The sequence below is a fragment of the Ovis canadensis genome, chromosome 11, assembly GCF_042477335.2.
Source record: "Ovis canadensis isolate MfBH-ARS-UI-01 breed Bighorn chromosome 11, ARS-UI_OviCan_v2, whole genome shotgun sequence".
NCBI classification, from domain to species: domain Eukaryota; kingdom Metazoa; phylum Chordata; class Mammalia; order Artiodactyla; family Bovidae; genus Ovis; species Ovis canadensis.
In genome coordinates this window covers 61,541,108-61,564,014 of record NC_091255.1, presented here as the reverse complement: position 1 = coordinate 61,564,014, position 22,907 = coordinate 61,541,108, and the positions used below count along the sequence as shown (strand labels likewise).

Sequence of the window (22,907 nt, the reverse complement as noted above, 5' to 3'; positions counted from 1 at the left end):
CCCACTGCCCCATCCTTGGGAACGAAATGACAAGGCGGTTTCAAAAGACGGGGAGAGCCCCTGCCAGCGGTGGAAGGTCCTTGGAGAGATCTATTAGAGCCTGTCCCTCTGCAAGCTGCTGGGGCAGAGACGCCGCCACCTGACCTGCAGCAGGAGAGGCCCCTTCCGGGAAAGCGGTGGACCCGCTGCTGGACCGCTCAGGGGCCCAGTGTGGACGTCCAGAGAGGCAGCTTGTGGGGAGGGGAGCACGTACTTGGCACAGCCGCTCAGGCAGGCCTTCTGCATGGCGTCGATGGTGTACCGCAGAAACTCGTGTGCGTCCTCCTGGTTTCCAAAGCGGAAGTGCCGGGCGATCTCTAAGGAGGGAAGGAAGAGGCGTCAGGCCAGCAGAGAGGAGCCCCCGCCTTCTCTTCGAACGTCCCACTCCCACTGGTCTCATGGCCATCTCTTAGAGGACCCAGGACTAAACCCAAGTGAGGAAACAGAGCCCTGCGTGACGCCCTATGTCCCAGGCACCTCCCTGACGGCAGTTATCTTCCCAGTGAGACCCTCTACGTGTAACAGAAAGCACGAATGGATGCCCAGCAGTAAGGATATGAGCTCCGCTAACTAACTAAGCCGGCTTTCCAGGAGCCAATACAGGCCATGGCAGATCACCACCATGTTGGCCCAATACAATATACACAGGTTTCAAAAACCAATGGGTGGGCTTCCCTGGTGGTCCAGTGGTTAAAAATCTGCCTGCCAACGTGGGGGACACAGGTTCAATCCCTGGTCCAGAAAGATCCCACGTACCACGGGCAACTAAGCGCAAGAGCCGCAACAACTGAGCCTGATCTCTAGAGCCTGCAGGCCCCAACTACTGCGGCTCGTGCGCCCTAGAGCCCGTGCTCAGCAACGGGAAGCCACTGCAAGGAGAAGCCCACAGGCCACAACCAGAGTAGCTCCCACTCGCCACAACTTGAGAAAACCTGCGAGCAGCCTCGAAGACCCACTGCAGCCCAATAAATACGTAAATACCTGAAATACAGCAACAGCAATGAGACTAAGGGCCCACCTCTGCCAAGCAAAAGAGAAATCTGACTTTCACAGCACATGGGCCCTGGTTCCTCCGGTGCTGAGAAAAGGCCTCGCAGCACTTCCTCACCCACCTCCCCGCCCAAAACACACAGCCCTGGCCTGGCTGAGCCTGCAGGATCACGGGGAAGGGGCCAGGGGTGCGGGTCACCACTGGCTGGCATGGATGCCCCACGTCCATCCGGCCCCAGGGCCAGCTTTAGTCTGCTCCACTCTGTGCCTGAGGCCTCCAGGCTCAACCCCACTCCCGCCTCCCCCAACCCCCAGCACCCCCCGGCAATGCCGCCCTCCCGAGGAGGAAGCCACTCTTACTTCGCAGGTCCCGGATGAAGGACACAGGCTTGATGGCGTTGCCGCTGTTGGCGAAGGCCTGGATGATGTGGTTCTGCATGACACACAGCATGCAGAAGCTGCCCTGGTGACCTGCGGGCGTGGACACGCGGTCACGGTAGGGCTCTGGGAATTCCCAGGAGAGCTGACGTCACGGCCTCCTGGCTGGCAGAGAGCAGAGGCCCCCAGCCCGCCCAAGCCCTGCAAGGCTGGCGGCACCGGGAACCCGTCTCTCCTGAGACCCAGCCCAAGGAGCGTGAGCTGCCAAGCTCAGTTTAGAACGTGTCCTCTGACCTGCAAATCGCATCACATGGTCAATGGCAGAGAACATTTCGGGCTTCCCGACAGACACCCCTTCACTTGCTCTTCCGCATGGGAACCTCTGCTCTGCTGCTCCCAGGAGACACCAGGGCTCAGCCAGCTCCGGGGAGACCCCAGGCCCCGACTCTGCGGCTCTGCTGCCCCAGGGGACACCTACATGGAGGCGGGACGAGTCGGTTGCTGGCCAGATGGTGCCCCCGAGGCTGGGCCAGCCCCCTGCTGGGGATAAGCTATTTGCTCCCCCAGGCGTTAGGCTAGACAGTGCTACACTTCTGTGTGTGTGTGCACGCTCAGTCGTGTCTGACTCTTTGCGACCCCCTGGACTGTAGCCCGCTCCTCCGTCCAAGGGATTTCCCAGGCAAGAGTACTGGGGTGGGTTGCCATTTCTTCCTCCAGAGGCTGTTCCTGGCTCCGGGAGTGAACCTGCGTGTCTTCCGTCTCCTGCACGGGCAGGCAGATTCTAGCTACACTTCTAATTGTGAACTATCTTAAAGACAAAGAGAAGAGCAAAGACGACACCCTGTTTCAGGCGCTTTGTAAGTCAAGCACAGGTATGACGGCTGAACTCCCCTCTCAGCCTCTCACACCCCGGCTCCCCACGTCCTTTGTCCTCTGGCAGCAGGGACCCGCACCCTAACTGGTCAGCGCTGTTCCTAGTCATGGGTTCACCCTACTCCACATGTGGCACTCACCAGTATACTGCGGCTGCACGTTTAAGCTCGCTTTCTATGAACTGTACCAAGCTGCCCTTTAGCCCTCCCTCCAGACCACAGTCCATCCACACAGCCCCCTGCTCACTCACGTCAACCCCTCCCTCTTCCTGCAGTCACAACGCTGGGGTGAGTGAATGGTCCCGTACCCACCTCCTGTATGCGTGTGGGTTTCTCTAAGGCACACACCTACAAGATACACTTCTGGGGCCAAAGGCAAACACATCTCTAGTTCTACAAGATACTGTAACCTCAAATATACGGCATGACCTTCCCAGACAGATCCGACCAGGGATCAAACCCGGGCCCTTGGCACTGAAGGTTCAGAATCCTAACCACTGGACTGCCGGGGAATTCCCCCCAATTTCCAATCTGTCTATGATTTCTGCTGCAGGAATATCATTCTCAACCAAGGAGAGCGCACTCCCTCCTGTGTCCTGCGTCGCTGCTCTGGCCGGGACCAGCACACCAAACATCAAACGCAAGCGCACAGAGCGGCCCTCCTTGCTTCTCTCCTTACTTTAAAATGTGCTTCTGGTATTTTCCTAATTGGGACGTTTTGTAGTTTTTGTGAGACACCTTTTATAGCCATTAGTAAAAATCTTTTCTGTTGCTACTGTGCTAAGAGTTCCCTTTTAATCACAATTTTTTGGGGGCGGACATCTATTTTCAAGTGACCTTTCTCTCTTAATCTATTAATAAAGTGATAGCAACTAAGGTAGCAAGATTAACAGTCACGTACATAGAACGTGAGGCTCAGATGGCTCAGATGTTAAAGAATCTGCCTGCCATGCAGAAGACTGGGGTTTGATCCCTGAGTTGGAAAGATCCCCTGGAAAAGGAAATGGGCTATCTGCTCTGGTATTCCTGCCTGGAGAACCGCATGGACAGAGCAGCCTGGCAGGCTACAGTCCACGGGGTCGCAAAGAGTCGGGCACGGCTGAGAAACTACCACCTTCAGGCAGAACTTACTGTGTGCCAAGGGCTATTCTAGGCACTTTATGTAATCCACTTAAGTTTTATAAAAACACTATGAAGGCGATATTATTACTTCGCAGATGAGGGACAGGTCAGGTGATTTCCAAGGACGCACAGCCACTGGGTGGCAGAGCCAGGATGGAAACCAGGCAGGCCGGCCTTGGGGCTGCTCCCGTAGCGGCTGCGCTCCGCTCGCCCCACAATTACACGTGGAGCCTGCCTGACATCAGAACATCCCTGTGTTTCTAGCATGAACACAAACTGCTCACAGTGGTTACAAGACTCCTGAATTCGCTGATATTTTACCTAGAATTTTTACATATATATTCACGAATGAGATGGCACTATAATTTTTCTTTCTCGTATTGTGCTGGTTTAATTTTGTTACCCAAATCAAGAGAATCTCACTGAATGAGCTAGGAAGTTCTCTCTTTTTCTTTTACTCTGGAAAAGGTTGTGAATCACTGAAATGATCTGTTTAAGTTTCAGTAAAACTCACTAGCCAACTGTCTCAGCCTGGTGTTTTCTTCATGGGGAAAAGTTAACCACTGATTTAATTTTGTTAATGGTTGAAAGGCTAGTCAGACTTTCTGTTGTATTCTATTTGGCGAAGTTATCTTTTCTTTCATCTTTAGTTTACCGATATTCAATTTCCACTTTGGAGAACATTTTATGATGCACGTAAAACGGTGTTACTATAATGGATGTGCTAACTGAATGTACATATTTTGGAGGTGTTTTCCAAAAGCCCTTTCTGCTGTCTAGGTGATTATTTTCAGATCAGTTTAGAGACCGTTACTCTACCTGGATTCTCTTCCACTGCCCATCCTGCAGCCAGCACACCTCAAATTTAGGCTTTATCAGTCACTACGGAGCAGGAACCCGACTCCTAAATCTGACCCAGGCTAAAAATGGGAGCAGCACAAGCACACGGGTTTGTCCAAATAAGAGAAAGTCTGGTCCTGAGCACCCGCAGCGGCCCCGCGGCAAGGGCACGCTCAGAGCCACGTGTGCAACAGCCTGCCCCAGCGCCGCGCTCACTCACAGCCCCGCGCTCACTCACAGCCCCGCGTGTGCTCCTTGGAGAGCAGGTAGTTGGCCAGGGGCGGCGTGTAGGTCAAGCACTGCACGGTGGAGTTGAGGAAGCAGGTGTTGCCGAGGTTGTGCAGGCCGGCGCCCACGCGGTACACGCGCCCCCAGCGCAGGGACAGCCGCTCCACCGGGAAGAGCACCTTCTGGGGTGCGGGGACCCCGTCGCTGCAGCTCTCGTAGGCGTGCTCACTACCTGGAGTGGGGGACAGGACAGAGGAGGGCCTGACGTCCGAGCCCCAGCACAGTCCGCAGGTGCATGCTCAGGAGGTGGTGTCTGGGGGTACCTGGGTCCCCGCTCCGGAGTCCAGGAGGAAGCCTGTGACCCCACGGCTCTCCCCGACGGCCTTGGCCTGGAGCCCCAGAGCCCCTCTCTGTATGAGCTTTCGAGGACAGTTGGAGTCAGGAGGCCCTGGCGCCGATCCCACCCATGTCACCTCCTAGTCTCCAAGCCCTGTTCCTGAACCTCTCGAGACAGAGCTCGCTCTCTTACCAACCCTGTTCTGTTACTTCTGTGGCTAAAACCTACTGGCCCCACGCCCGACGCTCACAGCTGACCACACTGTGCTCCTGTTCCTACTACCGGTCACCGTTTCGTCCCTCCGCCTGTCAGCACACGGCCGGGCCCTCGGCACCACCCTCTGCGTCTGTACCCTGTCTCCGGGCCGGCGGCTCATCTCCACTCCGGTGGCACCCGGCTCCCTCTGTCCTGGGGTTCAGCAGCACGTATTTGCTCTTCAGTGACTCCAGCTGGTAGGAGAAACTCTTGCTGGCCGGCTCAAACTCCAGCTTCTGCAGAAGGACCTTCTTGGCAGAGGCGGCCAGAAGCTTCCCCAGCTCCCCATCGTCAGCCGAATCCCTGCGGCCAGGCTTGAGGGCTTCCTTCAGCTTGTCCACGATGGGCATGGTGCATCACTGGAGGACGAGGAAGAACACAAAGCAGCGGGTAAGCAGACCCCAAGAGCAGAGCATCCCTTCTCTGACAACCCCTTCTGGGCCTTAGGGATGGGTCCCTTATCTGACAACCCCCTCCTGGGCCTTAGGGATGGGTCCCTCCTCTGACAACCCCCCCTGGGCCTTAGGGATGGGTCCCTCCTCTGACAACCCCCCCTGGGCCTTAGGGATGGGTCCCTGCTCTGACAACCCACCCTGGGCCTTAGGGATGGGTCCCTCCTCTGACAACCCCCCCTGGGCCTTAGGGATGGGTCCCTCCTCTGACAACCCCCCCTGGGCCTTAGGGATGGGTTCCACCATGAAAGCGGCTCTGGATCAGCTGCCAACCCTACAGAGCAAGCAGAAGACACGCGATCACTCAGACACAGCAGCATCCACCTCTCTCCTCTCGAAACAGACAAAGTGCCTCCGCCAACAGCACTAAATAGACAGACCTCCCCCAGGAGGTCAGACTACCCTCTTGATGTCATCTCTTCAAGAAGTAGCATGGAGTAGGCACATCCCTGGTGGGCCAGTGGTGAAGAATCTGCCTGCCAATGCAGGGGACACGGGTTTGATCCCTGGTCCAGGAAGACCTCACATTCCTCGGGGCAACCAAGCCCCTGTGCCAAAACTACTGAGCCTGTGTGATGCAACGATTAGCTTGGTGCAAAAGTAATCACGGTTTTGCATTGTTGCACTTTGCTGTTTGATACTGGAAATACATTCTTACATAAACGTATTATGCTATACATCATTTTAAGGCACATTTCTCGCTTTCTGTTTTTTTTGCTAATGAATTAAATTATTTGCCGTTTATTTTGTATTTATTTTAGACTACAGAAATGTTAAGACAAAAAGCAAAATCGAGCAGTTTTTTTATTCACATTCAAAATGGGTCATAAAGCAGCGGAGACAATTTGCAACATCAACAATGCATCTGGCTCAGGAACTGCTAACGGATGTACCGCGCAGCGGTGGTTCAAGAAGTTCTGCAAAGGAGCCGAGAGCCACAATGATAAGGAGCGCAGCGGCCGGCCATCGGAAGGTGAAAGTGACCAATTAAGAGCCATCAACAAGGCCCTCCTCTCACTTCACAGAAGCTGTCTAAGAGCTCAACGTCTCAGCGTCTGGAGCAAACTGGAAAGGTGAAAAAGGCCCAGTAGGTGGCTGCCTCATGAGCTGACTGGAAGTTAAAAAAAGGTCATTCTGAAGTGTCATCTTCTCTTAATCTACACAACAACGAACCATTTCTTGACTGGATTGCGAAGTGCGACGAAAAGTGGATTTTCTATGACAACCAGCAACCATCAGCTCGGTGGCTGGACCGAGAAGAAGCTCCAAAGCACTTCCCAAATTCAAACCTGCACCAAAAAGCGGTCACGGTCACTGGTGGTCTGCTGCTGGTCTGATCCACCACAGCTTTCTGAATCCCAGTGAAACCATTACATCTGAGACGTATGCTCAGCAAATCGATGAGATGCACCAAAAATAGCAAAACCTGCAGCCATCACTGGTGTAACAGAAAGGGCCTAATTCTTCTCCATGACAATGCCCGACCACGTCGCACAACCAACGCTTCAAAAGTGGAACGAATTGGGCTACCAAGTTTTGCCTCTTCCACCACATTCACCTGACCTCTCGCCAACTGACTGCCACTCCTTCAAGCATCAGGACAACTTTCTGCAGGGAAGACGTTTTTACAACCAGCAGGAGGCAGAAACTGTTTTCCAAGAGCTCGCTGAATCCTGAAGCAAGGATTTTTTATGCTACAGGAATAAACAAACTTATTTCTCATCGGCAAAAATGTGTTGATTGTAAGGGTTCCAATTTTGATTAATAAAGACGTGGTTAAGCCTAGTTATAATGATTTAAAATTCACGGTCCAAAACTGCAATTACTGCTGTACCGAGCTAACACTAAGCCCATGCACTGCAGCAACCGAAGGCCGTAAGCCCAGAGCCTGTGCTCCGCAACCAGAGAAGCACTGCAATGAGAAGCCCGCGCCCTGCACTCGAGAGCAGCCCCCGCTTGTGCAATTAGAGAAAATCGGCATGCAGCAATGAAAAGGGAAAGAAATACCATCAAGTGACTTTGGACACCATGCCTAGGGTAATTTCCCTCAAAGGGCGACCACGTGGGCCTAACATCTGCTCAAAACCAAGGAAATGCTAATTCTTGCAAGACACTCTGGTCACACACACAAATCCACATAATAAAGGAATTCCCAAGATGAGTGAGATAAGGATACCCCTGTGTTCAGACCCACAGTCTGCAAAATCAAGAAGGCCATGAGCCTCTAAGGGCCACCAAACGCAAGAAAAGAGGCTGGTCCACACTGGGATGGGCTGGAAGTGTAAAATACGTGGACTTCGAAGGCTCAAGTTTGCAAATGTAAAATGTCTCAGTAATTTTAAGACTGGTTATCTGCCAAAATGTACTTTTTATTCATTTATTTACGGCTGCGCTGCGTCTTCTTTGTCACCCACGGACTTTCTCTAGCTGCGGCGAGCCGGGGCTATGCTCCAGCTGCGATGCTCGGGCTCCGCACTGCAGTGGCTTCTCCTGCGGCGGAGCACAGGCTCTAGGCGCTCGGGTTTCAGTAGCTGTGGCTCGTGGGCACTAGAGCAACAGCTCAGTAGTTGTGGCACACCGGCTTAATTGCTCTGCAACACTGGGGATCTTCCCAGACCCGAGACTGAACCCATGTCCCCTGCACTGGCGGGCTGATTCTTAACCACCAGGGAAGCCCTGAAATGATCATATTTTACACATATTGGGTTAAACAAAATTCACTCCACCTGCTTCATTTTCTAATGTGGCCAGTGTAAAACCCGATAATACCTGTGGCTTGCATTATCGGATAGCGCTTGTGAAGACTATCTTTTTTAAAAGTGAGAGGGGAGACAAATGATAGTAACAGGACCAGAAAAGTACACACAAGACGCGGAACCTTGAGGCGGTGGAGCAGGCAGGGGCGTGGTGGCAGCTTGGACTCTGGAATGCCTGTGTTATTCCATCTTGGATTAGCTATAAACTCGAGGGAAAAAAAATCACTGTTGACCGCCAGAGCCTATTCTTTATAAAACAGGAATAAGAACAGCATTAAAGGTGCCTGTGAGGTTAATGGGGAGACACACACTGGATAAGAGCTGAGTACTAGCTGAGGAACCGCAGTGTAACAAACCAGAAACCGCATCACCCCTGACTGCTACACGTGGAACTACCACTTTTCCTTCCCATCCACCACCTCTCAACCATCTGGCCAAAGCTCAAGGACTATCTGAGTTACAATTAGATAAGAGACTCCTTACACAACTCACTCCCATCAGAAAAAAAGATGACTCCCTTGGGTATGTGGTCTCTGGCCAGACCCAGGAGATCCAACTGATCAGGTGGACCCAAAACTCTGCTGGAGTGAGAAGACTCCCTCCAGCACCTCTGATGAAATCACCCAGATTTAAGTTATGGGGCACCTAATTCTGTATATGGATCAAATTTCTTTTTCTATAAAAATTTCTAGAGAACAGAAATGTAAAAACATTATTAAAGAAAAAGCAAGTAAGCACAAGCTCTTTGACATGAAAAAAAATAAAAGCAGCTTTCCTAAGGAAAATTATCTAAGAGAGCCCACCCAACTGAACAATGGCTGCTTGACCACGAGCGGGCTTACCTGGGGTGTCTGAACTCGGGCGTGCTGTTCCTGCGGCGTGGGGTCAGGTGCTTGGCCGGACTGGGTAGGCAGGGTGCTAGGCCCTCAAAATCACGTGCTTCCCAGCTTTGGGCCCGTTAAATGATCAGAGCTACAAGCGTGTTTTCCAGAAGGGGCATCAGAATCTGTGGGATGAAAGCGCACCGCATGAAGCCACCTGTCTTCCCAATGTCTCACCAGCCCTCCTCCGTGGACATGGACCAGGAAGGTCAACCATCTTCCGGTAACAGTCAGCGTCAAGGCAGAAGGAATACGGTAGTGCGAGACACAGGAAGAGCGGAGGACAGCTGAGCTAATGAGCTGCCAACGATTTTGATGGATACAATACGAAAACCCTGCTCTCCACTAGAGACCCTAACCTTCACGCGAGCGACAAGCCCAATGAACAAATATCCCCTCTACACTCACTGGTCAACTCCAATCTCCACTGCATTTGCAAAGAGTAAGAGATAATAGATAATCATCTCCAACTTTGTTTTCATGAGCAAGTAAGATTTAAAAAAAAAAAAACTGAAAGTGCAATGACAGTTGCCAAATTTTCACTCTAGCTAAGTCTGCGGGTTTTTTTCTTTCCTGAATTACCAACCACAATCACTATGATTACAGAAAATTAAGGTACTTAAAATCTTTTTACTGTGAAAACATTCATATACAATGTAGAGAGGACAGCACAGGGAACCGCCATGCTCCCCTTATTCAGCTTCAATAATTACTGGGTGGGATCAGGCAATTCCTCTCCTGTCCCCATGTTATTTCACAGCAAGTTTTAGATACTACACCGTGTCTGATGTCCATAAATAAAAGCATATTAACTAAAAAAAAAAAAAAAAAAGACACAATGAATATGATCTCAGAATGAAGACAATGTGTAAAGATTTTTCTCATGAAAACACCCTACAATGCCCCTCTTCTTGTCAACATCCTGTATCGCTGAGGATGGTCATGAGCAGAGACATGGGTTTGGGAAACTCTTGAAGCTACAGGATAAGCAGAACTTGGGAGATTTAACCCAATTTCATTTGAGATAAATAACTCAGGGAACACCTACCCTACACAGCCCACTCCTCAATGTGTAGTCAAGAGACTTTGAACAAATCGAATTTTTCCAGTTTTGACAGAAAGATGAAACCTCTACATCACCAATCCCACCTGAAACACTAAGCAACAACCTACAAATGATTTCTCTCCAAGGTGTAGCCACCTAGAGAAAAATGCTCTTGTAATACACCATCAAAAGGCCTCTGATGCACACACCTGGTAACACACTCTTCAAAACTCTGCAGGATGCTCTTTCCAGCCCACCTTTCCCACTGTCCAGGAACGGCTCATACTTACCCGTGCACATTTCTACTTCTACTCAAAGCTTTCTCGATCGCCATGCAAACACATTTTCTCTCCCTCCTCCCACTCTACTCAAAGCTTTCTCGATTGCCATGCAAACACATTTTCTCTCCCTCCTCCCTGTAAATGCAATTTTCCAGCATAAACTGCGCTCAAGACTCACAGGGTCAACCACGTGCTGGCGGGGAGGAGTCCCAGAGGCTGGGGCCTCCCTGAGGCACTTTTACAGGGGCCTCTGCAGCAAAGCCAGCTCCCGGCCCCAGCCAAGAAACAGCAAACTGACTGTCCGTCTCCCCGGGGACCTGATTCTCCACCTCCCTTATAGACGGTGGACTGAGGCAGGACCAGGATGTTTTTCCTCTCCCATCTTTATTTCTGGAGGCTGCTCTAGCTCCGGGAACCCCAGGGGAGACCCAATACTACCCGACCAAAGAAATGGGTATTGTAAAAACTCACATCTTGAACCCACCCCTTAACCATAACCATGAGGAACGTTATTCTCTCCAGGAGTGAACCTTCTCACATCTCTTACAAATAAGATAAAGGAATAAGACATCAGCCCTGCTGCCAAACCGAATGCCCTCCCCGTGATTCTAACTTAAGCCACTCCAGAGAAAATCTGAACCCTACATAAATGATGCTTCTGTGTATAACGACCGTGCCCAACACCGTCACAGGCTGCTGCCTCCTGGCCTGCCTGGGCTCCTGACCGGGCAGCTCTCCCCTGCACCGTGGGTCACTCTGGAAGTGCAGGAAAGAGCAGACAGCAGACCTGGGGCAGCCCGGACGGAGGGCACACTTCCTGGGCCTCCCCGTGGACTCCCGAGACCTCGGGGACGGCGCAGCCCTAGGGCCTCCCCGGAACCCCTCGTGGACGGGCATTTAGAAGCCTCCCCGTGGGCCCCAGAGCCCCTAGCGTACGCGCGGCCCCAGGGCCTCCCCGTGGACCCCGAAGCCCCTCGCGGACGGCGCAGCTCCGAGGACCCGTGGACCTCCAAGCCCCGCGCAAACACCCATATCTCCCCCCGAGTATCCACGGGTGCGCCCCGCGTCGGGCGGCAAACTCCCGGAGGAAGTCCCATAGCCAGCCTGCGCGCCGCCCCAACCTGGTCCCAGCTTACCCGGCCTTCAGCTGGCCCGGCTACAGGCCAGCGGCGTTGGCGTCTACTCGGCACGGGCCCCGCACACGCACCATCCGGGTCTCCGGCGCCTCACACACGTGTCACGGGGACTCTTAAAGCAGACGCGCCGTGCGGACCGCGCGGCGGAACCCCGAGAGGCCCCTGGCGGCTTTAAGAGGCGGTGCTATCTTCCGCCCTAGTCCCTGGGTCCGCCCACAGTCGCTTGACGCTCCCAATACGTCACCTCCCCCATCTCGCGGCCCCGCCAGCCTACGCGATGACGTAAGCACGCAGAGTCGGAGGCGCCCCACCCTCTCGGCCTGTGCCTAGCAGGTTCCCGCAGAGCACGTGAAGTGCCTGCTTCCGGGTCCGGCGCCCGGGGCGTTCCTTGGGCTGTCTCTAGAGCCGCTCGTTTTCGCCTGCGGTCTCAGCGGTGGCGTGGGGCGTGCACTTGGTCGCACCCTTCAGGGCATTTAGTGACCGAGACACCGATCGGGCGACAAGAGGGTTGCAGGCCCGGTAAAGCCCGAGAGCGGACCGAGAGCTCTTGGGATGAAGAGGTCGGGAGTGATGGCATTTGACCTTCGCTGTCCTGGGCCCTGATCAATTTCCTGACCCCACTCCCTTGCTTCATTTCAGAACCGTCATCCCGTGACAACTGCGTTAAGGTTGTGGTTGAATGTTTGCAAACACGTTTCTCTTTTTCGTATTTTAAAAAATCCTTTTCACCTGAATCCTCTTGGTTGCCACCCATCCTGGTCTCCAGGACAGGTGGAGATAGTGTGATCCTAACCTCCAAATACTTAACGGAAGCAAAGGAATATTGTTACTCCACAGTAAACGACTTTTTCCAAAAGGCAGCCCTGGAGTACGCAACCCAATCTGCTGTGTCTTTGAGAGACAAACGTGAAAGGCAGGATGGATGGTACTGGATGAAGCAACTAGAAGCCTTGAGCTAGTTGCCATGCTCCTTCCCGCCCAGTCCTTCAGGCGGAGGTGGGTGGGGCTGGCGGTGGAAAGAGAATGGGTGTAATTGGGACAAAATTCACCTGTAGTTATCACTTGGGGAGGGGGTGATGTTTTTTTGAAAAAGCGAACAAACGTAAGCTGGCAAGAGCCTGAGGTTGAGCTCTGCGCTGTCTGTGAGAATTCTCAACTACAGATTCAGATTGGAATTTGTCACTGAGTCTATTCTGTGCCCTAAAACAGTGATTCAGACAAAGATTGTTTTCACTAATCCAAGCCTGATACAGTGTATAAATGAGTGATGAAAAGCAGGAGACAGGTGGTCAGAGAGCTAGTAACTAGCCAGAGAATGAGGAGACCTCAGTTTTATCCCAGCTCTGTGCTAATTAGTAGGTTGCTTTGGAGACTAAACTAACCCAGACCTCCATGTGATCATCTATGAAATAAGGATAACCTTCAGGGACATCCCTGGTGGCCCAGTGGTTAAGAATCCGCCTTCCAGTTCAGGGGACGTGGGTTCTATCCCTGGTCTGGGAACCAAGATCCCACATGCTGCAGAGCAGCTAGTGTGTCACCTCCACAACTAGACAGAAGACAGAATGCTGCAACTGAGGCCCAACACAGCCATAAATAAATATTTTTTAAAAAACATAAAAAATAAAAAAAATAAAGATAATCTTCAGCAGGTCTTTAATTCTAATAACAATACCAATGACATCTGCTCCTGTTAACTGAGTTCATATTATGTGCCAGAGACCAAACTGGCCACTTACCCACACTATCTGATTTAATCCTCATGGCAACCCTACAGAAAGATACCATGCCCATTTTACAGATGAAAATACTGAGCCTGCAGCATCCCAGCAAGCAAGTGGTGGTTTAAACCCAGGTTTCTCAGGCTCCTAGTTCACACCTTTAGCTCAGGCCCTCAGAGGTAACCCCCAGATTTTTCTGAAATGACAAACCTGTTGTCTGAAAGGCCCACATGCTGCTTTAGAATGTGATGTGAGACCTGGAAATTGGGAGGAACCTTTGGCCACACACATTTCCACCCTACTCCCCTTTCAAATACCCTCCTAGAAGCCTTGTGAGTGAAATCTAGAGGTGCGTTCACATGGCCAATATGAAAGTCTTTCCTAAAATGCTCAATCTCAAAGGTCACCAGAGAAATGCAAATTAAAACCACAGTGAGCTAGCATTCCACACTCTCTGGAACTGCTGGAAACTAAAAGACTACACGTTGAAGAGAATATGGAGTAGATAGATTGTAAAACTGCAGGGATTGGAAAATGATGCAACCGTTTGGGAAAATAATTTGAACGATTCTTTTATGAAACATACTTGCCCTATGAGCACATCTATTGCTGTCGCCACGGCAACTGAACTACTGCCTATAGACTGGTAAATTCCCAAGGTGCAGACCTCCCCCGCCCTTATCCAGTTCCTTCTGGACACCTCCGGTGAAGGGCTCATGACCGTCTTTAAACTCATCATGCCCAGAAACGGATGCTCCCCATGCTCCGCTAAGCTTCCTGGCCTTTCTGCCTTGTTGCCCGCTTGGCCTGGTGTGCTGGAGTTCAGACCAAATCCTTGCCCTTTTCAGCTGTTTTCCCGGTGAGTCTGGTCACATGGGGGCACTGCTGAGACTGGCACTGGCTTTCTGGCAGTGGCTTTGGCGGCATCCAGGGAGGCACGCTGCGGTTGCAGCCTCCCACCTGTCCTCTCCCTGGGCTGTGATGGGGCAGCCTCCTGCCTCTTCCCCTCCAACCTCGAGGTGCTAACAGCTTCCTGCTGTTCCCTTGGCTTCTCAGAGAATTTCTTCCATCAGAATGTAACCAGTCCCTGCCTCAATCCCTGCTGTTTTAAAAGCTGTGCAGAGTGGTTTGGGGGTTCCTGGTTGGAGTTGGACTGATGCAGACTGTAACCCCAACATCCACCTGACTGGCTAGCATCCTGGGTTCCCCTCTCTCCCTCACCCCCATGTAAATTCTTAATGAATTTTGCTAATTTTACTTTACAAAGATTTCCTCAAGCCATTCCCTCCACTCTATCCAACTGCCCAAGGAAAGCCACTGTCTGCTTTCCCCTACTTTACTGGATTATAGCTGAGTCCATTGCTCAAACTGCCAAACAAAATTATATACTTCAAAGGCCTACCCAGCCCATTTCACTCCTGTCTGAAATCCTTTCCTGAAACTCCCTGCCATGCCCCAGCCCTGCTGAAAGGAGAACCAAGCTTCTTAGCATGGTCTCTAATAGCCTGGGGATGGGGGTGGGGGCTGGCTCCTGCCTGCCTTTCCCCCTCCTCTCCAGCCACTCCCTCCCTTGGATCCTTCAGCAGGTGTTCAGTCACTAAGTCATGTATGACTCTCTGTGACCCCACAGGCTGCAGCACACCAGGCTTCGCTGTCCTTCACTATCTCCTGGAGTTTGCCCAAACTCATGTCCATTGAGTCAATGATGCCATCCAACCATCTCCTCCTCTGTCGCTCCCTTCTCCTCCTGCCCTCACTCTTTCCCAGCACCAGGGTCCTTTCCAATGAGTCAGTTCATAACATCAGGTGGCCATCAGGTGGCCAAAGTATCAGCTACAGCATCAGTCCTTCCAAAGAATATTCGGGGTTGATTTCCTTCAGTAGAGCTAGTCTCCCCCCCCACCGCCCCCGCACTGCACCAGGCCCCAGTCAGGCCATCTCTACTCCAGGCTCAGGCTGGTCTTTGGCCTAAAATTCCCTTGCCTGCCTGTCCTTCAACCACCTCCTTCAGCACCACCTTCTCCGAAAAGTCTTTCTGGATTCCCCCCCATCCCTGTCATTCAGTTGGTGCTGCATTTGGCTGGCAGAACATTCCACTTATACATTCAGCTGGAAATTTTCTGGATTTCTCTTCCCTTCCCCACCATGCCTTATTTCATCTGTGTGTCCCTGGGCCTGGTGCACAAAGGTACAGTGGATAAATGTGAAATCCAACTAAATGGCAAATGCTAGAGATGAGATAACTGAATAATCTCTAAATCCTGAAGGAGGAAACCAGAGAAACACTGATGATGAAAGAATGAAGTATGCTCAGTTAAAAAAGAAACAAAAAACTGTAACTGAAATGGATCTAATTAGAACTTACCTTTTTAAAAAAAAAAAGGCATCCCTGTGGCTCAGTTGGGATCTCAAAGAGTCGGACACGACTAAGCAACTGGACTGAACTGAACTGTGGCTCAGCTGATAAAGAATATGCCTGCAATGCAGGAGACCTGGGTTCGATCCCTGGGTTAGGAAGATCCCCTGGAGAAGGGAAAGACTACCCACTTCAGTATTCTGGCCTGGAGAATTCCATGGACTGTATATAGTCCATGGGGTTGCAAAGAGTAAGCGACTTTCACTTTCACTTTAAAAAAAGAGGTGGGTTAACAAATTAACAGTATGGTTGCCCAGAAGTCACCTGGGGGTTCCTTACCTTGGAGGTTGAGGTAAAAGGGACAAGATGCTCCCCACCCCTCCACCGCCCCCCCATTTCACAGCCTGTAGATGACCAAAGATTTATGCTAATTTATGGAAATATCTACATCACATTTCTAATTGTAAATTAATCCCTGTTTCTTTTACATCAGTCATTGTTAAGTTTTGGTTCCTATGAGCTGCTCCTGCTGGGCCTACACAACCCTTACAATTTCCAGTTTCTAGAATCTGCCAGATTAGATCTAAATCCGGTCTGGTTGAATTCACCAAGGAAAAGCCATGTGGCAGAGCTCCCAGAGTTTTGCTTTGGGCCTTCTTTCCCCTGCATGCAGATATCCTTCAATGGAACTGGGCCGGTGTTTGGTGGTTTGGCCAAAAAGTAGCCGATGGGCCTTAAATCCCTGTGCTGGCCGTGGCCACACGCTTGCCTCCTCCTTCCCTTCCCAGGCAAAGCTTCCTCTCTAAGAAAACTCATCCTGGAACTTCCCTGGTGGTCCCGTGGCTAAGACCCCAGACTCTCAATGAAGGGGGAGCCCAGGTTCGCTCCCTGGTTGAGGAACTAGATTCCACGGGCCACAATTAAAGATCTTGCGTGCCACAATGAAGACTCAATGCAGATAAATAAGTAAAATGGAAAATTCACCCAGAGTCAGTGCCACGGGGGTGTATTCTCCCTAGGTGTTTGGGAGTCGCTTCCCTCACTGCCAATACTGAAATCCCAGTCCCCACAGCTTTCATCACGACTCCCCCTCCTCTCTGCAAAGCCACCTCCCTTTCCCAAACTCTCCCACAAGGTCTCATCCAACCGAGTGTTGCTCCTGCTGGTGGGTCTGGCCTGGTCCGCTCCCTTCCTCCTCGGGTGGCTCTGGTTATTCTTTGTAGCACAGTGGTCCTTTGCGTGGCTCTGTTACTTTTCTCAAAGCATTGCGTACATCTGTTTGGCCTCAGGACTAGATTGCATACACTTTTCAGGAGTGTTCAAGACACCACCTTGCTTGCAGGCCCTTACTCCCAGCACTGCCCAGGGAACATATGGTAGGCCCGCCTAGACTTCTCCATGCCCTCTGGGCTTACTTGGGAAGCAGGTGGGTGGAGACAGAGGGGCCGTGGGCAGAAGCTGCGTGTTGAATAGTGCTGAATGGCTGAATGGTGACTCAGTCCGTCCAGGGCCTTGGGAGGAGGCAGTAGGGGTCACCCCCAAGCCAAAGAGTCTGAGAATCTGTGGTGCCTCCTTCCCTCCTCCTTCTGGCTGAAAACAGAGGACTCTCTGGAAGGTGGTGGAGGACACCACGGGAAAGAGTCCAGGTTCCAAATCGGCCGTGGAGGAAGTCCGCCAAACGTCTCCATTGGTCTTGGCAGGAAATAAACTCCTTTGTGTTAGTCCCTGGGTTTCTGGGGTCATTTGCTCTGGCATCCAGAGCTGCCTTAGCTGCTACGCCTTTGCTCCCAGACCACAGGGTGAGGCTTTTGGGTCTCAGGGTTGTGGGAGTGCCACATCTGAGGATGAGCCCTAGCACCTGGGAATTCAGCATGGGGTGACGGGTGATATTCCTCGTGTGGTTGGAAGATGTCCCATAATGACAGGGCAACCCTGCATCACAGTTTCCCAGGACAGGTGGCTGGACACCTACTGGCCCCACTAATTGTTCACAGCACCCCCTTTCTCTGTCAAAAGTGTCCTGGTTTGGAAGATGCAGAATACAGAGATGAATTTCCCAGATCATTGAACTTTATCCTTTAAGTTTGGAAATTACAACTCACAACAAGGCATCTTGATGTGATCAAGTGTCCTCACTGAGACTCGGATTTTGCTGTCATCGTTGCTGCAAAATTCATAAATAAAAGAGAGAAATTTGCCTTTGTTCTGGAAACAAACACATTAAAAACAAACCACTCACTACAAGGCCCTTCCTAGAAATGGAAGGCACAGCCAAGAATAAATAAATAAAATTATTTTTTAAGAGTTCTTCAAGCTCTGCTCGCTTGGTTTAAGTTAGATCTGATAAACATGTCCAGGAATAATTTAAGGGGGGGCGGGGAGAAAATATCTGAAGGGTTTTCACCAGCCTGGGTGGCTCCCCTACCCCCTTCCCACCCTCCGGCCCCAACCCTCATCCTAAACTGGGTCCTGCAGAGGCTTCTGTGTTTCTACTTTGAACCCACACGTGTCTGCTGTGGGTTCCGACCCGAGCGCCAGGCTGTCCTCAGTTGCCCCCAATGCTTTTCTTTCACAGAATGGGCAAAGCTGAGGTGGGGGAACAGTGGTGTCTGGTAGGATCCCTAACTATCTGCTTACCCCATATGTGGGTCTTTAGACGGACTGAAAACTGTTTGCGAAGATCAAGAAAAGGGAAGATTGTTCAAACTGGATCACGGATGCGTGGAGTTTATGACGTCATTCTCTGCATTTCTGTATGTGTTTGCAAATTTCCATAAGAAGTGCTTTTTAAAAAGTTACATTTGACCTAAATACATAAAATAAACGAAATGGTTGTGTCTAGACCCCAAATGTGCCCTACAGGTCAGAACGGGCACCAATGCCAAGGAGGGAGAGGGCAAGGAGGGGACCTGTAAACATGGGACTTGAGGGAGCGACTGCAATGTATGGATCTTATTTGGATCCTGATTCAAAGCAACAAACTGTAAAAAAGCATTTATGAGACCATCAGAGGTGTCTGAACACCGACTAGTCCATGACATTCATGAATTATAATTATGTTCTCTTGGTGTGATTTAAGTATTTTGGAAAGGTTTTAAAAATAGTTTGGTTTTTTTTTAGAGATACATAATGAAAACAGACAGAACTGACATTTAGAAACCTCCTGATAACCTTGGGCAGGGTGGTTGGGCAAGTAGGTACAGAGAAAGAAAGCAGTGGGTTGATGGTGGGAGAGGCAAGATGGACGCAGGTCTGTTTGTGTGCGTGGCGTGTGTGTCTAAGATATGTTCCACAAAAGAAAGGGACATGTATGTACCAAATGAAGGGACCCTGTCCTGCCTCTTGGCCAATTTAAGAAACCACATTCACTGTCGTCTGCCACATCCCATGTAAACCTCCAAGGCCCCAGGCCTGTTTCTCAGGAGATAAACCAACCCACAGGCTTCCCTGGTGGCTCAGTGGTAAAGAATCTGCCTGCCAATGCAGGAGACGCAGGTTCCATCCCTGGGTCGGGAAGATGCCCCTGGAGAAAGGAATGGCTACCTACTCCAGTATTCTTGCCTGGAGAATCCCATGGACAGAGGAGCCTGGTGGGCTACAGTCCATGGGGTCCCAAAAGAGTCAGACATGAGTTAGACAACAGACCAACCCCCACCCTCCCGTTCGGAACGTCGGAAATGACCACATGGAGACAGCCAGCGTTCTCACTGATAATACTGTTTATTGTCCATGGACCGAGCGGTCACTTGAGAATGAAACAAAGCATCGGAGACATGCGCTGTCTGCTTGTCGACTTTCAACAACTCTCACGTGTTCCCAGCACAGGAAGGTCTCAAGACTTCATATTCCAGCAAAATCACATTGCCCCAAAATTGAAAAAACAAACAAACGAAAAAAAAAATCCAAACAAAAACGAACAAGATCAACAAAGCTTTAAATTACGGCGGCAGGTCCGATATTTCTTAATACTTATCAAGCAAAGATTTGGAAATAACTACAATGTAAACTTTATTTTAAATATTTTGAGTCGCTTGCAGAAGACAAGAATAGAGGGAGGAAAGAGCAGTGCTTAGAACATAACATATAAATTAATGCCAAATGCAGAGCCTTCTTAAACTATATATATATGGCAATTATTGACTGTGAGGGTATTTGAGTGGCTTCTCGGCCACCACTGTGTTCTTCATCTTGACTTTTTTTTTTCCTGCTCAGCATGGCTACAAGACCAAAGTGTGGGGATTGAATATAAAGGCCATCTTTTAGAACCAAGCTACACAAAGACTCTTTGCTTTGTAATAATTGGAACCAGAGAACAAAAAATAGGGGACAGAAAAGCAATGATACTCAAAGAACGGAAGGAAAGGTCTGAAGGAATCACCGTCACAGGCTAGCTACCATGCCATTTCCACTCTGGATCCAAAGCTCCCACGATGCAGAAACCTTTGGGAATGACCCCTATCGAGGGTAATAGCACAAGAATGATAACAACTGATGTCAGAAACAAACCAAAACATTAAAAAAAAAATCAGCAGAAACAGGAGTAAATGTTACATATGATAACACCGTACAGGAAGCAGACGGGGGTGGGGTGTTATAGCAACTGGAGGGTCTGGTGTTCTTATATATACTGGAATCACATGGACTGGTCCATTATGACATCTTACAAACTTTCTATCACTGCACAACATGAAGATGCCCTTGGAGTGGGCCTAATTCCTGGAGAGTCCCCTAGTCTGCCCTAGAAAGGGGGTCATCAAAATCTGTGCTGACCAGGCCCCTGGGTGGGCATGCGGGCTGCACGCCACGGCGGGGGGAGGGTCAGGAGTCTTAGAGGTGCTTTGGGGTCACCGCAGAATAGAGAAGGCTTAGAAGATGACTTTGGAAGAACTCTGCAGAATGACTGCTCCTGGGCCAACAGCCTCCAGTTTCATTGTGTGTTTGCATAGCGTGCGTGATAAACTCAGGGCAGTTGACCTTTACAACACACGTGGGGAGAAAAAGGAGATTATCTTTACTGTTACTGAGAAATTTCTGCCTCCGTAACCCCCGATTTACTGGCATAAGGAAACTACCTTTAGGGAACAGCTAGGCTCCTTAGCTCCCTATAAAATTTCTTACTTGGAGATCTTTGTAATATAAGAAACATAAGCAGAGGAGGGCGGGTACACCGGTAAATTTGGGTTCACCTGTTCTCCAAGACTTCATCTTCAGCAGAATGAGATGCCTCTTAAAGCCGGCCACAGTGTTCTGGAGGCCCAGAAAAGCCATGAGCGCTTTACTGACACCACCTCCCCACCAAAATTCATCCTTCCCAAGGGAGGACTTCATTCTGCGCTTCGCTGACTTCACTCTGGGGAACCCCTGCACTCCCGGGGCACACTGACAAGTCAGTCTTCCAGGGAGCTCACACTGTTAAAACTCTGGCACCTGCTTGAGGGGCTCTGAGGTGTGTTGGGGGACAGGGCAGGACCCAGCTTTTGACGTCTTCAAGATGTGCCAGACAGCAGGGGGAGTTCATGCCACCAGCCACACAGAACCCCTTGCAAAGCCAATTCATGTCCCTCCACCTGGGTGCCCGAGGCCAGAAAGAGGAGGGTGCAAGAGGGGCCTTAGCAGCTCAGGAATGAACTCTAGGAGCAGCCAGGCCTCCCTGCCAAACATCTGCACCAGGGCATGACGTCATAGACTCCCTCAAGAGCAGGGGCGGGTCCTGCGGGCCGGGGATGGGGCCGAAAGGACTTGGCTGGAGCTGATGCCTGCGGCCCTCACGTCTCTACGAGGCCAGGGAGGGAGGCTCCTGCTGGAATCCTGCAGATTAATATGATTAACTGGGGATCCTTCAAGAGCAAGCCACCGGTCCAGGGCTGCTCCCGGAAGTCAGACGCTTGGAGTCCATGGTGGGCATGGGGGAGACAGGGGGTGCACAGGGACCACCACCCCAGGGCCAGAGGTGTGGAAACTGCAGGAACTGAGAGACATGCCCCTCTCAAGATGAAAGGGACCTGGTAGGCCTGCTACACAGTCTGGCAACGACCCTCGAAAGTTCCTGCAAAATGTACATTTCCAGGCTCTGCCCTGACCAGGCTTGGGGACCCCAACTGCTGTCTGCTCAGCATTTGTGACAGTGCCAGGGCTGGGCCCAGGAGGGACACCTGTGCGTCCGGCCCCTGCCTGCACCCAGGGACGGGAGACTGAGACGCACGGTGCCCAGGCTGGCGGATGGGGTGTGGGACCCATCTCTGCCTCCAGACCCACAGCTGTGTGTTTAAAAGGAAGATGGGGGTGGAGAGGAGAATCACACTAACTTAAAGCCACTTGGATGACTGTTTTTATTCATGCTGTTTCCAGGAAGGGATGTCGGAGCTGGACCAGTCTGAACTCTCGGACACTGTCAATTGCCCCCAGGAGTGCTGGCGGCCTGCTTACGGGTCCTCGATGTCCAGAAACTCCTGCTTGGGGGGTGCTGCCCCGCGGTACCAGGCGCAGGAGCCGTCGCTTCTCTTGATGCAGGCGAAGAACTTGGCCTGATGTCCGTTGATGTTCTTCTCCGTGACCCAGTCCATCCAGAGGCACTCGTCCGGGGAGGAGATGTAGCATGGGATCATGGGGCAGCGCGTGATCTAGGAAGGGGGACACGAGATGGATTCAGCTGGGGACCGAGGCCATCCAGGGGGCATCTCCAGAACCTGGCCTTCACCCGGGGAAGGTGTCCAGGGGTAATGTGCAGAATGGATGACCAGGTAAGTGCAGCAGGCAAGGAGGGATGGAGCTGCTCCACCAGCAGGCTTTCCTGAGCTCCAAACTCTCCAAGTGGCAGCAGGCAGCCTGTCCACGATAGGACAGAAACCTTTCTGTACCCCCCAACCACCAAGCACGCCCTCTCCTTTGGGCCATCTGGTTTACCTTCTCTGAGCACAACAAACCAGCTTCAGCTTAGTCCCACCTTCCAGAGAGTATAACAGTAACAACAATAAAGGGACTTGAGAGACTTCCCTTGTGAGCCAGCGGTTAAGACTCTGCACGTCCACGGCAGACGGCATGAGTTCAATCCCTGGTCAGGGAACTAAGATTCACATGCCCCATGGCACACCCAATAATACGGAAGTGGACGTCTCAGAATATATGAATAAAACAAAAAACAATAAAGAGTTTTGACTATCAGACAGGTTCAACTCGAGTAAAAAGAACAGCATCTTGCTCCTAAGCACACGGATGCAT

At 51.2% G+C, this 22,907-nt stretch overlaps 2 protein-coding genes across 6 annotated transcripts in view; both read right to left on the bottom strand.

Annotated features, from left to right (window-relative positions):
* Window positions 1-11,868, bottom strand: part of USP36 (ubiquitin specific peptidase 36) — a 32,566-nt gene extending 20,698 nt beyond the window's left edge. For 2 of the 5 annotated variants that reach the window (XM_069541989.1, XM_069541985.1), the window contains exons 1-6: window positions 11,613-11,868; window positions 9,112-9,275; window positions 5,159-5,420; window positions 4,480-4,701; window positions 1,390-1,500; window positions 254-356 (exon numbers count right to left, since the gene is read on the bottom strand). In XM_069541989.1, the coding sequence (XP_069398090.1) occupies window positions 254-356; window positions 1,390-1,500; window positions 4,480-4,701; window positions 5,159-5,411 (689 nt within the window). In that variant the 5' untranslated portion in view covers window positions 5,412-5,420; window positions 9,112-9,275; window positions 11,613-11,868. Of the gene's footprint in view, window positions 1-253; window positions 357-1,389; window positions 1,501-4,479; window positions 4,702-5,158; window positions 5,421-8,379; window positions 8,476-9,111; window positions 9,276-11,612 lie in introns of all 5 variants that reach the window. The other 3 variants (XM_069541987.1, XM_069541988.1, XM_069541986.1) reach the window with 3 other exon arrangements.
* A 7,522-nt stretch (window positions 11,869-19,390) lies between these two features.
* Window positions 19,391-22,907, bottom strand: part of TIMP2 (TIMP metallopeptidase inhibitor 2) — a 54,715-nt gene continuing 51,198 nt past the window's right edge. Inside the window, exon 5 of the mRNA XM_069541984.1 lies at window positions 19,391-22,309. Coding sequence (XP_069398085.1) covers window positions 22,112-22,309 — 198 coding nt within the window. The 3' untranslated portion in view covers window positions 19,391-22,111. The remainder of the gene's footprint in view (window positions 22,310-22,907) is intronic.